The sequence below is a fragment of the Carassius carassius genome, chromosome 45 (genome assembly GCF_963082965.1).
Source record: "Carassius carassius chromosome 45, fCarCar2.1, whole genome shotgun sequence".
Taxonomy (NCBI): Eukaryota; Metazoa; Chordata; class Actinopteri; order Cypriniformes; family Cyprinidae; genus Carassius; species Carassius carassius.
In genome coordinates this window covers 21,111,125-21,126,143 of record NC_081799.1, presented here as the reverse complement: position 1 = coordinate 21,126,143, position 15,019 = coordinate 21,111,125, and the positions used below count along the sequence as shown (strand labels likewise).

The window sequence follows — 15,019 nt, the reverse complement described above, 5'->3', positions numbered from 1 at the left end:
TTAAAAGCAAAATAACAAATACAAATGGAAAAAAGAAACAAAATATTAATTATAATTACATAAATCTGTTTGTGCTTTTTCAGATATCTTTCAACAGCATCAAGTAAATATTCAGAAATTGGAAAATACACAAAACTAAGTAAATGCAAAAAAGTTACTGAAATAATAGTCATTTGATATCATACGTTAATACTGTTTGACAAGAAAGACATACCAATACATTTAATATTAGTTTATTTTTTTGTGTATCTTCAGGCATAACTTTGTGTTAATGTTTGATTTGTTGATTTTTGTCCTACTTACTGCATTTACTACATCAGTACTTGGTAATTAGACAAGCCACCCTACCTCTAATGTTTTTTTGTTTATCCCATTCACTTTTAAAGTTCAAAATACTTTATTGTCATTCTAGTCAAACAACAAAAATTGTACAGCAGAACAAAACTGCATTTCTGCTTTTATATTGTTCTCAACCTGTTTTGTGCAGTGTATAATTTAGACCCATCGATAATTCCTCAGCTGCTTATTTCTGTATGTTAAAGTTTTTCTAATCATCAGCCTTGCTTTCAAATCCTCCATTGTCATTTCACTTTACTCCCAGTTTCCACACGCTTGCATTTCTGTGTTTATTCTGGCTAACACTGGCTGTTTTCCCTGGCTGGCTTACAGAGAAGCTGATAGAGGGCCTGAAGTCTCCAGATACTTCTCTCATGCTGCCTGATCTTCTATCCATGGCTGACCCTTTCGGCAGCTCCATGGATGACAATAGAGATGGTAACAGCTTTTGCTGATTCTCTCTCTCTATGTGCTTTTCTTTTACAAAAGCTAAACTGAACACTGTCCTGTTCTCTGAGACAAATGACATATTCCACTTTTTGTTGTTTGATGCAGATCAAGCCAGTTCCTGAATTATTTGTAATAGCTTACAATTTTGTCTTTTTGTCACATGAAATTTAACTTGATTTGTAAATGTTGAGATCTTGTGAAATCAACACACAAAAGGCTTGGACAACAGTCAGATTAGTTTAAGGGATTGCATTGGTAGAAAAAGCAGAGTGAAATATTGCTCGGTGATGGGTCCTAGAAATATTGTGTATATCAAAAAAGATGAGGGGGCCAAGTACCGAACCCTGAGGTACACCTGTTGTTTGTCGATATGACCTGCACACCTCTTCTTTCCAAGATGACTCAAAGAATCTATTTATCATGTAGGGCACAAAGTAGCGAAAGGAAGTTTTTATGATGTCCATTGGTCGGGAATAGACAGGAATATGCAGTCTCTGTGTTGAAGGCATCGTACAAGATCTAGCAGAATGAAACGCAAATCACTGGTTTGAACATTATGAAAGATACCAGTGATCTGATGTAATGAATAAATTTATTTTATTTTTTCTTACTTTTCCCACTCTGTCTTATTCCCAGTCAAAACGGAAGTGTGTTTGGACTCTCTGATTCCTGGCTTGGAGCCCCCTCAACTGCACCCTGTGGAGGCTGAACCAGCATCATCAGCACTGGCAGGTAAAAATATGCATCATAGACAGACGAGCCTTAGCCTAGCATTTTATCTCCCTGTCAAATACATAAGTGGTGGCAGAATGCTTTCTTTGAGTGAAGAGATTGGTTGAGACTAGCTGATTTCAAAATTAAAAAACAAGGGATCCTTTTCCCCCCATATTAAGGATGCAGAACGTTGTACTTTAAGCAGGTAGATGCAGAGATGCTCAAAGGGGTCATAAAATGTTCACTACACTATTGACTGGACCTTTTTTACCAATGATTAGCTAATTTGACTATTTTAAAATTTTGAAATAAAAACTTTTCAGACCATATTTTTCAAACCGAGTGCAAAAAAGGCACTTTTTGAACCTCCACAGCTTTCTGACAGATGTTAAACACATGACTGTCTGCATTTTCACGTCTGTAAGGCCTGTTTGGTGTCCAGATGGGGCAGCACAAACTTTGTTTGACTTAGCAAACCTAAAAATACAGCAAAATGTTCCAGTTTAATTTTGAGAGTTGGAAAAGAGTAGGAAATGGTCGTACCAAAAAGTCAAATTTAGTTTTCACAAAAACCTTGAATAAGATTAAAAGTGGATTTCATAAGATATGACCCCCCTGATTTTTATGTAGATATTAACTTTAAAGTTTTCATGTGTTTCCCTGGTGCTGCTCCCCACTGTGCTGTAGACCCTCTAATTGGAGACGACTCCTTGCTGGGCTGTTCTCTCCCCTCTGGCTCTGCCTCATGTCTGGATGACTTTGCGCCTGTCTCAGGAGGCTCCTCCCAGAATATACCGGGTACAACAAATCACTTTTTTTTTCTGCTGGCATTTATAGCTTATGCGACCTGGTGAGGCATGTAAAGAGCTTTGGAATGGAACTGTAAAGTGCATTTTATTAAAAATGAAAATAAAATTATATTAAAGGCAGGGTAGGTAAAAAAAGTATAAAAAACTTTTTTTCCAAATTTGTTTAAACTTTATTTATATATCAATACATAATTAAAATGTAAGTACTCTGAAAAAGAAAGTATAAAAATCGAGTGTCTGTAGACCTCTCATGACTGTTTTAAAGACAGCTCATTATTTCCATTCACTCCACCCCCTCCCTTTGGGCTCCTATAGATTATTTATCGTCTCTACTACGGCTCGCTAAGTAATGTTATGTTAGCTATATTACGCAGCTACGTGTGCTAATGACACATGCTTCATGAAAAAATAAACAAAAAAATATGTATGATCAAAATACAAAAAGAAAGATTTACCTGTCCAGCAGAAATAAAGCCATCAAGGAGTCACTTTTCAGCCCCTTGAGTTCCCTCAGTTCTCGCCATCGCTGGAAAGCCACACCGATATTAACTCGCGTTTTATTTCTTTGTTTATCCAAAGACTTTTTGTTCATTGCCTTTTCTTGTACTGTTACTGTCTTCCTTTTTTTGCCTGGCTTGCCTTCACTAACTGCATAGGCCGGTACTGTGAATTTTGCTTGCTGTTTCTCTGCCATTGTTTTGGTATTCCTAGGATCCGTGCCTCTTGAATTCCTCAAATCAAACGTGCGCGCGCAAGTGGGCAGGTCATGTGTGGCAAAAGGGTGGTTGCCATGGTTGCGAGAGAGTGACAGTCGCCTAAGCCAATCCTATGTTTCGTCCCGAAATGGAAATAATGAGCTGTGTTTAATACAGATTAAACGGTCTAGAGTCACTCGATTTTTATACTCTTTTTATCAGAGTACTTACATTTTAATTATGCATTGATATATATAGAAAGTTTAAACAAATTTGGAAGAAAGTAGTTCATACATTTACTACCTACCCTGCCTTTAACATACTACATACACTTTCTTGACATTTGTTTAGGTTTGGTAAGAGTGTCGGCCAAAAAACATGTGATTGTTTCAATGTTCACATCATGCTAACAGTGCTGTCTTTTTCTCACCCTTCTGTGTCTTTCCCTACCACCACCCTCTTAAATCTTTTATCTGTGAACTATCATTTGCCCCAACCCTCATCGCCTCTCAGCTGCAGACTGTTTGATCTCTGGCTTTGAGCCTCCTAGCGCTCAGATGGCCAATGAAGATGAATTTGACCCCATACCAGTAATGGTCTCCAAAAACTCTCAAGGTGAGCTTTAGGAACCTTTTTGTTTTTTTAGAAGATCAAGTTTTTCAAGATCAAGAATTTGTGTCTTGGTCTCATTTTAATGACAAGCAGTTAGTTCATTATCTGTATATGAGAACTGTATAGTCTTGAGCACATTCTTTGTTGGTAGGTTTAAATAAATAGAAATGAGATTAGTTATTTTGCACGCTTTGCATACTAGGTTATAGAAATCGTTTAGAAATTCTATTTCCACTTTTTATTTCATTCCATTAAGGAGTATTAAAGTACTTGAAGTATTTTTAAGTGAGCAACTCGTCCTAAGTATATGCTGAAAAAATATACAAATCTTTTTTTTCATTTTATACAGTTTATTAAAAAATGTTGAATGTATATCTTCATCTCTACATTGCCAGTCTGTATTTCTTATTTTATTTAATCCTCTTAATAGTTACATAGTAATAAAGTTCATTTTGGGTTTGACATAATAAAAGTACTTGTGCAATTAATTTATAACAGAAAAGGAGTTTGTTTTTATTATTTGGCGGTATTAATTCAGAAAAGCTAGTTGTATGTTAGTTTCATATACTGTATTAATATCCGTTTTTTTTTTTTTTTTTTAATTGTAGTAATTTTATTGTTTTGTCTTTTTTTCTTTTAATTTAGTTGTCAATGCTGCATGTTATTTTTATCTCATGTCTGTTTAATTTCAGTTTTTAGGAGTTTTCATTAACAGTAACGACACTGAGACAAGCTTATGTTTTTTTGCCCTGACTTACAGATTCAGTAGTGGTGCAGCACTGAGATTCTTCTAAAAATTGATTGAATTAATCTCATATTTTTATATGTTCCCAGAGGTCTTTAACTGAATCAAATACCATCTATAATTCCTTCATAGTTTATTTGAAAGAAATTCCAAAAAATTTCGAATCCCAACCCTAAATCATGTTCCCTCGTAACAGTCTCTCTTGACTTTTTGTGAGCGTTAACTTACCGTTGTGTCTCTCTCTCCCTCCCTCTCTTTTCTGCTGTCCCCTTCCTCGGCCTCTCCTTGTCTTAATTTGGCTGTCCTCCCTTTCCTTCACCCCTAACCTTCCTGTCAATCTGGCCTCTTTTAGGAGGTCACTCTCGCAGCAACAGTGGCAGCTCTGAGTCCAGCCTGCCCAGCCTGGCCCGTTCCCTGCTGCTGGTGGACCAGCTCATCGACCTCTAGACCGTACAGATAATTCCTGCAGTGCTGAAGATGACGCCAACCGCTGTAGTCTTCTGCCTTTAAACATGAATCCCTCCTGCTTTCCTTTATCCTGTCCTCCACCCACACTCTTTTTCATCATCCATTTCCCTCTTTAATCGGTTTTTCATCATTCCGTCGCTTCAGTTTCTTCCTGTTCATCACATCTTGTGTTTTATTTCTTTCCCTGCTGCTGTTGTCCATCAGTTGTCGTCATGATCCCCATCATCGCTCATTTGATTTGACATACTCCGCTTTCCTCTCCTGCACCATGACATTTATCTCCCTGATGAGTTTACGTTCAACTTGTTTCTTACAAGTCTGGTGCAACCTTTTTCTATAGGCTCAAAATCCAGCTTCCTCTGGCATCCATATCTGTGCTTCATTTGGACATGCATATATGTCTGTCAAACATTTCATCTGCCTTGCAGTCAAGAGTGCAAAATCGTTCTTCTCTTTGGTCTTTTGCTGTGTCTTCAGTGGCACTCATGAAACTCGTCTCGAGATTAAACTGACATGGGTTTAGACTCATGCAGTTGGCTCCTTCCAGACCCAAATTAAAGTACAAAGTGAACCAAATGTTTACAGACAGGAGTATTTTCGCTGGATGTTTACAGACCGGCAGGTAGGCAAGCACAGCTTGTGAGAATTTATCTTTGCCCAGACTGACCGCAGGGTACGAACGGATCATAATACATAATTCATGTAGAGTGATTTTAAATCTTTAAATCTGACTAGAACCTCCTCATTGTCATTAGTGGTACTTGTTCGCCATCTCACGACCTCCATATCATCATTTCTCCGTTATTTCTTTGTAAATAGCTCTATTGATGTTGTACGTTGGCTCGAAGCAATGTAAATTGTTGTATATCTGCAGTATCTGACTCTCCCGTCCACAACAGTGATTTGTTCCTCCTGTGTATAAAGCATCTGGTCCAAATGTCCAGCAATTCCTTCAGAGATTCCCGTCTTACCCCATAGTATACGTCATTGTGAGATAATTTAAAAGAAATATTTCTATGTGAGATTCTATGTGAATATGAATAGAATGGTAGAGAATGAATGTATGAATTGAGTATCCATATATAAATGCAGATATGTGTATATGAAACCTATTTAAGAGAAAACTTTATCTCTTTGTTCTGTGTGTTGAGACGTGTTTGCGAATGTAAATTGTCGGTTTCATCTAACGGCCAAATCGTCATTGCTGAACAAAGTCAGTTAAGAAAAGAGGACAATCTTGAAGCATGGTATGACGGCATTTGTGTGCAAATCGACTGGATTTGTTTTCAGTTTGCGTTGCCTTTTATTTTCCGATGTATATAATTGACAAAAACAGGTTGAAGTCTTGAGGGAAAAAATGCTCTATACGGTCCTCAATGCTGTACGTATACAATTCATCCTTGAATCTACTGCCCGATGCCATGCTTTCTTGCACAGTTCTCGTGAATCAGATGCATATCGAAGCATGGCAGTGTTTATCAATATGAAGTTAAGACATGTCTGTGGCCAATCTTCATATCAGTACTGTACGTATGTGTTTGCGTGTATGTGTGGATGTGCGGTAAATAGCTAGTCTTAGTTGTTGAAAGTGGTGAGGTCGTTCTGTCTTTGACATGGTTTATCTGCTTCGTTTGAACAGCTGGACCCACAGCAGCCATCTCTGTTTCAAGCACAGGTTCTCTTTTCATTCACTGAGAGTTATAAGACTGCCCAAATTAAGAGCATGGAAAATCGCTTTAATGCTGTACGGTATTAGCAGAATCTCAATCAGTGTCTGACACATTGTAAAACAAAGTTCTTTAATCAGGTTGAAACCCCCCACCCCCCAAACCATCAGCTTTTTGACATCGCTGAATCTGTAAATGCCTTTGAAATTAGTTCTCTCAGAAGGGCGTCAGAAGTAGGGCTGGGCGGCCCCATAGAGATTTCCCATACTGGTTACTGTTTGATGAAATATTAATGACTTTTCCCATGCTGTCGAATTTGACTTGCATGATCGAATTATTATTTTAATAATAGAATAAATATATATAACATATCTTAGGCTCACCAAGGTTGCAATTATTTGATTAGAAATACAGTAAATCTGTAATCTTGTGAAATTATTTAATCTGTTTTAATATATTTTAAAGTGTCATTTATTCCTGTGATGGCAGTTGAATTTTCAGCATCATTATTCCAAACTTCAGTGTTGATCATTGGGTAATCATTCTAATATGCAGATTTGATTCTCAATAAAAAATATTATTATTATTATTATCAATATTAAAAATAATGTTGATGTCTTTCTGTGGTTGGAAACACTGATTGAGCAATTACATGAGGCATGAGATGTTCAATCATGTTTATTCACGTTAAAACTAGTCATACAGAGGAAGGAAATGGCTCTGTACAAATACGTGTACCATTACACCCCTAATATACACACACATTTTTGATTTCCAACTAATAAATGTATTGTGACACACACATTAATGTGATATAGAAGTTTTTAGTTTTACCGCCCACCCTAAAGTTCTGTAATTAAAAGAAAACAACAAGATGAGAAAATCATGAACGTCAAGCTCATAAACTGTGGCTATTTTACGCGGCGTATTGTTAGGTTGGAGGCATTGGTGAAAACCTGCAGAACAGCACTGCACATCAGGAAAAGAGATGCTGCTGGGGCTCCGTTACTGATATTTGTTGTTGGCAGTGTCGACTATGAGATCGTTCTATACGCTGGCCTCTCCTTTGTACAGCCGTCTGCAGACTCTCATGTTAACCTATGCAATCCTAATGCTTCATCTTGTAGTTCTCAGTAGAGGTCTTTGCCCCGCGGGTAGTGTTTGACTTGTGGTGTTGTGCAAAAATCAAAGATTCCTTTTATGTGCTGTTTTTTGTTCAGAGAAAAACGATGTTTATGACCATGTTTATCCCCAGAGTTGGAACCTCATTGGTCTCTGTAGCAAACACCCTCAGCCCAGTGTTAGAACAGAGGTGGGTTCATGTGCACCTTCTATTTTTGTGGAAACCAATAAACAAAGAAAGGGGTGTTAAATAAACATGTAAATGTGAATGTAAATTGTGCCGGTGCTCATTATTTATTTGTTGAAACAGCACTCTCAGCACTCAACCACTGTTGAACTATTATTTCTGTTTATCTTTATTGTTATTATTTATATTAATTTAATATTTAATATTTTAAGTTGATAATAATAATGTAATATACAAGTATGAAATGTTGTTGTAATATTTTTATTAGAATTACTTTAGTAGTAGTAATCAGATACATATTTTATATAAAAAACAGATTAAAAAAATATTTGTTTAAATTTAATAATTATATTTTTATTTTATTTGAAAATTGTATTTATATTTAAAATGTCAATGTTTTAAAATGATTTAAACAATTGAATTGTATTTAAACTGTATTTTAGCCTTAAGAGTTTGTCGCTCTGTTCAACAAAAGAGAAAAATGGGGCAATTTGTTTTAATTATTAAAAACTGTATAAACTGTTGAAAAAATATTTATCATGAAATCAAATGCAACTCCCATCTTAACCATAATTTTTTTAACCATTTTAATCCGTTTACATATTTTAAACATCTTTATAAAGGAAAAACATTTATCTTTTCATATATATTTTTTTTAATTCGTATGGTGATCCTCGGGCCACACACACAGCCTTGTCTTCTCCAGGTAAGATATTTTTTCTTTCATGTTGAGGCTGTTGTCCGTCACCTTAGGGGACATCCTACAAAACCTCTTTCAAAGACGTCTAGGTTCTTTTAAAAAAGATACTTGTTGCAGCATCCAGACCTGAATCAGGCCTTTTAGATATTGATCTTATGTATATCGTTCTTACTATTTTTATTCATCTAATTAATAAACCAAACACAATTCTCCTAAAAAATAAAAAAAAAGAATAAATAATGGTTTCACAAGCCAGTACAGCCAAACTTGCCAGGATGCTTGCAGGAAATTTGCTGTTTTTTATGAGATTTTATGGAGTTGAGCAGTTAAAGCAAGAGAGCTTTGGAGCAAAAACTGCCTTATTTGCTTTTGTCCTTCAGGCCGTGCAGTTCCTGCTGGTATTGTTTAATACAAAAATAGCCTTTTTCAAAAGTGTGATTATCTACACTTGTACAAGCTGTTTCCGCTACTTCTGTGTGCTAATTACCTCTTTTCACATGTGTGAAAGTATTTGACATGACTTCACATGTGAAATACTTAACATCCTGAAGAAATGGTAAATATAGGTTGACATGTTAATGTTCAAATTGTTGGGATGTCTATAGATGTTTTTTGAGAGGTGTGGTTGGACTGGTGATGGATGTTTTTAAAAAGATTGTGATTTTAATAGTAAAAGACTAATGCTACATTAAAAACCTGTTAATTGGATTACGTTACCTTGTTCTATATGGTAAAAACTTTAGTGGACCTAATTTTAATGTAAAAAAAAAAATAAAAACCTATATGGTGCTGTACACCTTCTTTATATTAGTATTCACCTCAGCTTATGGAAAAGCTACCTGTGATACATTTTTTTCATCATCTTTACCACCTGTGTTTTTAAGAGGTCAGTATATTACAAAGATAAAAAAAGATTTTAGTAATGTGGTAGATTTAACATTATTTAATGGGGTACAACGTTTTGTAAGGGGTATTACAGACTTACTGTAATGTAAATTTATGGTATATCTGTAGAACTAAATGTCCCTAAAATCCTTCTTAAAAGTAGTCGTATGTTCTTATTTTTAATTATCTTTGTTGTTAATTGTTTTTCCTTTAAGTTTTGAAAAGTCTCCCAGTCACTAATCTCATCCCTTAGACCTCACCTTTGTGAATCAAAATGACATATTTCAGCATTTTAATATGAAGATAAAGTCTTTATATCCTAATATAGCATTTATTATAAATGTATGTCCACTCTGCAGGTTGAGGGGGTTGGTTAAATGTTTGTGACTGTAGGTAACAGGCTGTTTCAAACAGAATTTTGAGATTTTTGTCATTAGTACACTGCAGTTTTATGGGGAAACGCTCATCAGTGGTGTTGACTGTTGAATTTGCCATTGTTAAAGACCTTAGGTAGACATGTAAACAGAATTTAAAAATGTAATCTCCAAAGGGAGTCTATAATTTGTATGCTTATTCTCTTTTGCAGCAGATCTGCCTAACATCAACGGCTACGATTCTTCATCAGGAGCCAGGAACATCCAGAGCTCAGAGGTTCCTGCAGAAGAAGACAATGTTCTGCACGTGTGCGGTGGCTCAAAGCTTCTGCTGCTGGACTCCAAGCTCCTCAACACTACGTCTTTCAAACTCTCCCCATCGTCCTCCCCAGACGTCTTCTCAAATGCTCCATTCCCTGGGTGTGGACGAGACGGTAGGGACATCTTCACCGGTGCGCCATTTCCCCAACTTCAGCGAGCCCATCCACAGCCTGACGTCTTCCTCCAGGCCCCATTCTGCAGGAGGAATGATCTGTCTGGACCGCAACATGTAATGAGGTGCTCGAATGGCAAGGAGCCCATCCGGTCCCATCCACCCGTGCACAGTCAAATCCGCTTCCCGCGTTGCGTTGAGGCTCCAATGCCCCAGCAGCCCATTGCTGCCCACCGCGTGGTCTCCAGCGTGGGCCAGCAGGCAGCTGTGAGCTCCGTCCCCGTCGGCCCACTTCATTCCTGGACGGTAGGTGTTCGAGCAGTGATGGACCCATTCCTGGCAGCCCCATTCCATCCTCGGGGCCCATTGGAAAAGCCTTAACATTTGAGAAAGTCACTAGCGCCCCGTCCTGTTGCCCCAGTGCTTGGACGTATCTGTGGAGGAAGCAAATCTGGTGTGGTCTATCATAAAATGACGACCTCAGTCCTCATGACGCCATCTGGCATCACCGCAGCACTTTAGCTCAGCTTCACTATGATGTTCTTCCTCTGTGCATCGCTCCAACATTTAGAGAGGGATTTTCTTTTGATTTGACATCTTTTGATTATGATATACATTCATGTATTCATCCATTTCTTTTCTTAACAGTTTGTTTTTTTATATCATACATAGTAAACATTTTCTTACTTTTACATTGATTCCAGTATTAAAAAGGACATCAAATGTGAAAATGATGGACCTTTGTTACTCTCAGTTTACTAGTGTTTTTGTCTAAAGCAGTGGCTGAGAGGAACAATTCAACGTGTTTTAGGCTTTTTTTTTAAACTGATGACAGAATTGCAGTGAGGCCTTATGACAGATAAAAATTGGCTGGAGAATCACATTTCTTTGCTGTTCTTGTCTCTTTCTTGATCCCAAGGTACTGTAGGCGCTCCAAAGCTGGACTGCAATAAACTGTAAGTAACTGACAGTCAGATCCACACCGTCTAAAGAGGTGAAACAATTGAAGCACTTTTACAACCTGTAATCGTGGATATAGAAGTTTTGCTATATAACAATCTGCTGTATATTCACTGTATATACTTTACATGATAAATCCTTTGTATTAAAATGTCTTGTCTGTGTTCCTTCATAGCTTACATATGAGTTACAGGCTGAATGTATATTTATTTATTTGATATACACTCACCTAAAGGATTATTAGGAACACCATACTAATACTGTGTTTGACCCCCTTTCGCCTTCAGAACTGGCTTAATTCTACTTGGCATTGATTTAACAAGGTGCTGAAAGCATTCTTTAGAAATGTTGGCCCATATTGATAGGATAGCATCTTGCAGTTGATGGAGATTTGTGGAATGCACATCCAGGGCACGAAGCTCCCATTCCACCACATCCCAAGGAAGCTCTATTGGGTTGAGATCTGGTGACTGTGGGGGCCATTTTAGTACAGTGAACTCATTGTCATGTTTGAAATGATTAGAGCTTTGTGACATGGTGCATTATCCTGCTGGAAGTAGCCATCAGGGGATGGGTACATGGTGGTCATAAAGGGATGGACATGGTCAGAAACAATGCTCAGGTAGGCCGTGGCATTTAAACGATGCCCAATTGGCACTAAGAGGGCATAAAGTGTGCCAAGAAAACATCCCCCCCCACACCATTACACCACCACCAGCAGCCTGCACAGTGGTAACAAGGCATGATGGATCCATGTTCTCATTCTGTTTACGCCAAATTCTGACTCTACCATCTGAATGTCTCAACAGAAATCGAGACTCATCAGACCAGGCAACATTTTTCCAGTCTTCAACTGTCCAATTTTGGTGAGCTCGTGCAAATTGTAGCCTCTTTTTCCTATTTGTAGTGGAGATGAGTGGTACCCGGTGGGGTTTTCTGCTGTTGTAGCCCATCCACCTCAAGGTTGTGCGTGTTGTGGCTTCACAAATGCTTTGCTGCATAACTCGGTTGTTACTTGAATCAGTCGGCCCATTCTCCTCTGACCTCTAGCATCAACAAGGCATTTTCGCCCACAGGACTGCCGCATACTGGATGTTTTTCCCTTTTCACACCATTCTTTGTAAGCCCTAGAAATGGTTGTGCGTGAAAATCCCAGTAACTGAGCAGATTGTGAAATACTCAGACCCGTCTGGTACCAACAACCATGCCACGCTCAAAATTGCTTACATCACCTTTCTTTCCCATTCTGACATTCAGTTTGGAGTTCAGGAGATTGTCTTGACCAGGACCACACCCCTAAATGCATTGAAGCAACTGCCATGTGATTGGTTGATTAGATAATTGCATTAATGAGAAATTAAACAGGTGTTCCTAATAATCCTTTAGGTGAGTGTATCTATCTATGTATCCATACATTGTAGTTCTGTATTTTATAAATACCATATTTTCCGGACTATAAGTCGCACTTTTTTTCATAGTTTGGCTGATCCTGCGACTTATAGTCAGGTGCGACTTATTTATCAAAATTAATTTGACATGAACCGAGAGAAATGAACCAAGAGAAAACATTACAGTCTACAGCCGCGAGAGGGCGCTCTATACTACTCAGTGCTCCTGTAGCCTACCCCAGAGCTCCCTCTCGCGGCTGTAGACGGTAATGTTTTTTCTTGGTTCTAAATAAATGCGACTTATAGTCCAGTGCGACTTATGTTTTATTCCTCGTCATGACGTATTTTTGGACTGATGCGACTTATACTTAGGTGCGACTTATAGTCCAAAATATACGGTAATCATTTCATCAGCTGTTATTAGCATGTGAACACAAATTTAGATCTTTTTGATGGAGTCTGAGAGCTCTCTGACCCTCCATAGACAGCAATGATATTAACACGATCAACACAGAAATGTAACAAGGACATCAGTAAAAGTCCATGAGACATCAGGGGTTCAACCATAATTTTACAAAGCTATGAGAATACTTTTCATGCGCAAAGAAAACAATAATAACGTCATTCATATTCATTTATTCATATTTGTTCAGCATGCGTGCGCTGTCTACTGAGCATAAACAATGCTGATTACGTTCTGGGGTACTTTCCAAAATAGCAGAAGACGTTAACTCAGGGAGAAGAACTGCTTAATAAATTGTTAGTTTTCTTTGTGCACAAAGTATTCTCGTAGATTTGTAAAATTACAGTTGAACCCCTGATGTCACATGGACTGTTTTACTGTTGTCCTTGCTACGTTTCTGTGCATTAATATTGGTAATATCATTGCCATCTATGGAGGGCCAGAGAGCTCTCGGATTTCATCAAAAATATCTTATTTTGTGTTCTGAAGATGAACAAAGGTCTTGTGGGGTTGTAACACCATGAGGACGAGTAATTAATGACAGAATTTTAATTTTGGGGTGAACTAACCCTTAAAGGACCAGTAATTCTTTTTATTATCTATACTTGATGTGATTAATTCACTTTTGATTTGTCGTTGATGAATCTTAGGACATATGGAGAACTGGCCTGAAACCGCACTGAGCCATGAAGCAGTGCTGTGGTACTGAAATAACAGCCAATGTGCTTCAAAGATTGCTGGCAGATTCCACTGCTGTTTAAAAACTTCTTATGTTCTGCACATCTTTTGTAGTTTGCGTAAAGGGGATTCTGCAACAGAACGGCAGCATGACCCTCCTACAGTTTGCTTTCATATATTACCAATCACCTTAAATTAAGCACTTTAATTCAGTTCTTGAAAACAGAAACATCAAAACACATGAAGTTGCTTTTGATGCTAGAAGTCTTGAAATGCCTACCCTGTGCATTTCAAGGCAGAACAGCAGTGTATTCTCTGATTTATGTAAATGTAGTCTCCAGTATCTTTTTGTCCATATGCCTCTGCAAATACCAGATGGGCAGGCAAGACAAGAATACAAAACAATAGTCCTTTTATTTGGCTCTCTTCTTTCGATTCAGATGGTATGAAGAAGTGCATTGAGATTCATCAAACTTGGTTTCAGCATAAGCTTGGTTTTAGCCCTCTGTGAATACCCACTATTGATTTCAATGAAAAACTTTTGCCTACCTTAACTTCAGTTTGTATGTAGATATTTAATTTTATATACACTCACAGTCAAGAAGCAAAGTCTTTCTTTTTCATTTCTTATGTGACACGTAACACTTTTAATCGCTTCCCAGTTCGTTTTGTGGCCAGTTATCCTTCTGAATATCTGCACACAAGCACAGAATGGAATTTTCCACCCTGCTTATTCGTGTTCCACAACCAGTGCTTTGTCTCTCACTTTTAGTAGCTCTTGGTCTAACAGCAAAAAGAAAAAATGGTTGTTGCAGTTTATAGCTTTGATCCTGCGATAAACAAAAGCTGATCATTAATGATAATAATAATAATCAGTAGAATAAAATAGTACGTAGTATCCAACATTTTCATTCGATTTTAATGTTGCTGTGTTGCTGTTAACACTATTGTGGTATTTATTTATAATTTGAATTGGCTTTTACTTTTACGTTTTTAGGTTTAATTTTATTTTTTCCACCTGTGGTACTGTAGCGTAAATGTGCTGCTAATGAGTTCATCCTCATCACTGTACATTAATGATGAAAGGCATTAATTTGCAAATAAAAGCCATGTGACTCAAGGTTCAAGCTGAACGTTTCCTTTATCATAAGTGTGGATGGTTGCAAAAACGAAGTAATAATTTGTGATACTTACCAAAATCAGATGAAAACATGCCATTGAGCCCACATTAAATATGCTGACCCAAAAGTAAGACACAGAAGTACAAATTCCAATGTTTAATTAAAGCGTGTAAAACATGCTCTTCGTTAAAATGGAATAGCCTGACACACAT

The 15,019-nt window shown here is 37.5% G+C and overlaps 1 protein-coding gene across 6 annotated transcripts in view; it reads left to right on the top strand.

Moving 5' to 3' along the window:
• Positions 1-11,008, top strand: part of LOC132127698 (AP2-associated protein kinase 1-like) — a 32,960-nt gene extending 21,952 nt beyond the window's left edge. For 3 of the 6 annotated variants that reach the window (XM_059539700.1, XM_059539696.1, XM_059539695.1), the window contains 5 exons: positions 670-774; positions 1,423-1,518; positions 2,188-2,298; positions 3,518-3,619; positions 9,977-11,008. In XM_059539700.1, coding sequence (XP_059395683.1) covers positions 670-774; positions 1,423-1,518; positions 2,188-2,298; positions 3,518-3,619; positions 9,977-10,578 — 1,016 coding nt within the window. In that variant the 3' untranslated portion in view covers positions 10,579-11,008. Of the gene's footprint in view, positions 1-669; positions 775-1,422; positions 1,519-2,187; positions 2,299-3,517; positions 3,620-4,713; positions 6,610-9,976 lie in introns of those variants that run through there. The other 3 variants (XM_059539699.1, XM_059539697.1, XM_059539701.1) reach the window with 2 other exon arrangements.
• Positions 11,009-15,019: the final 4,011 nt, after the last annotated feature.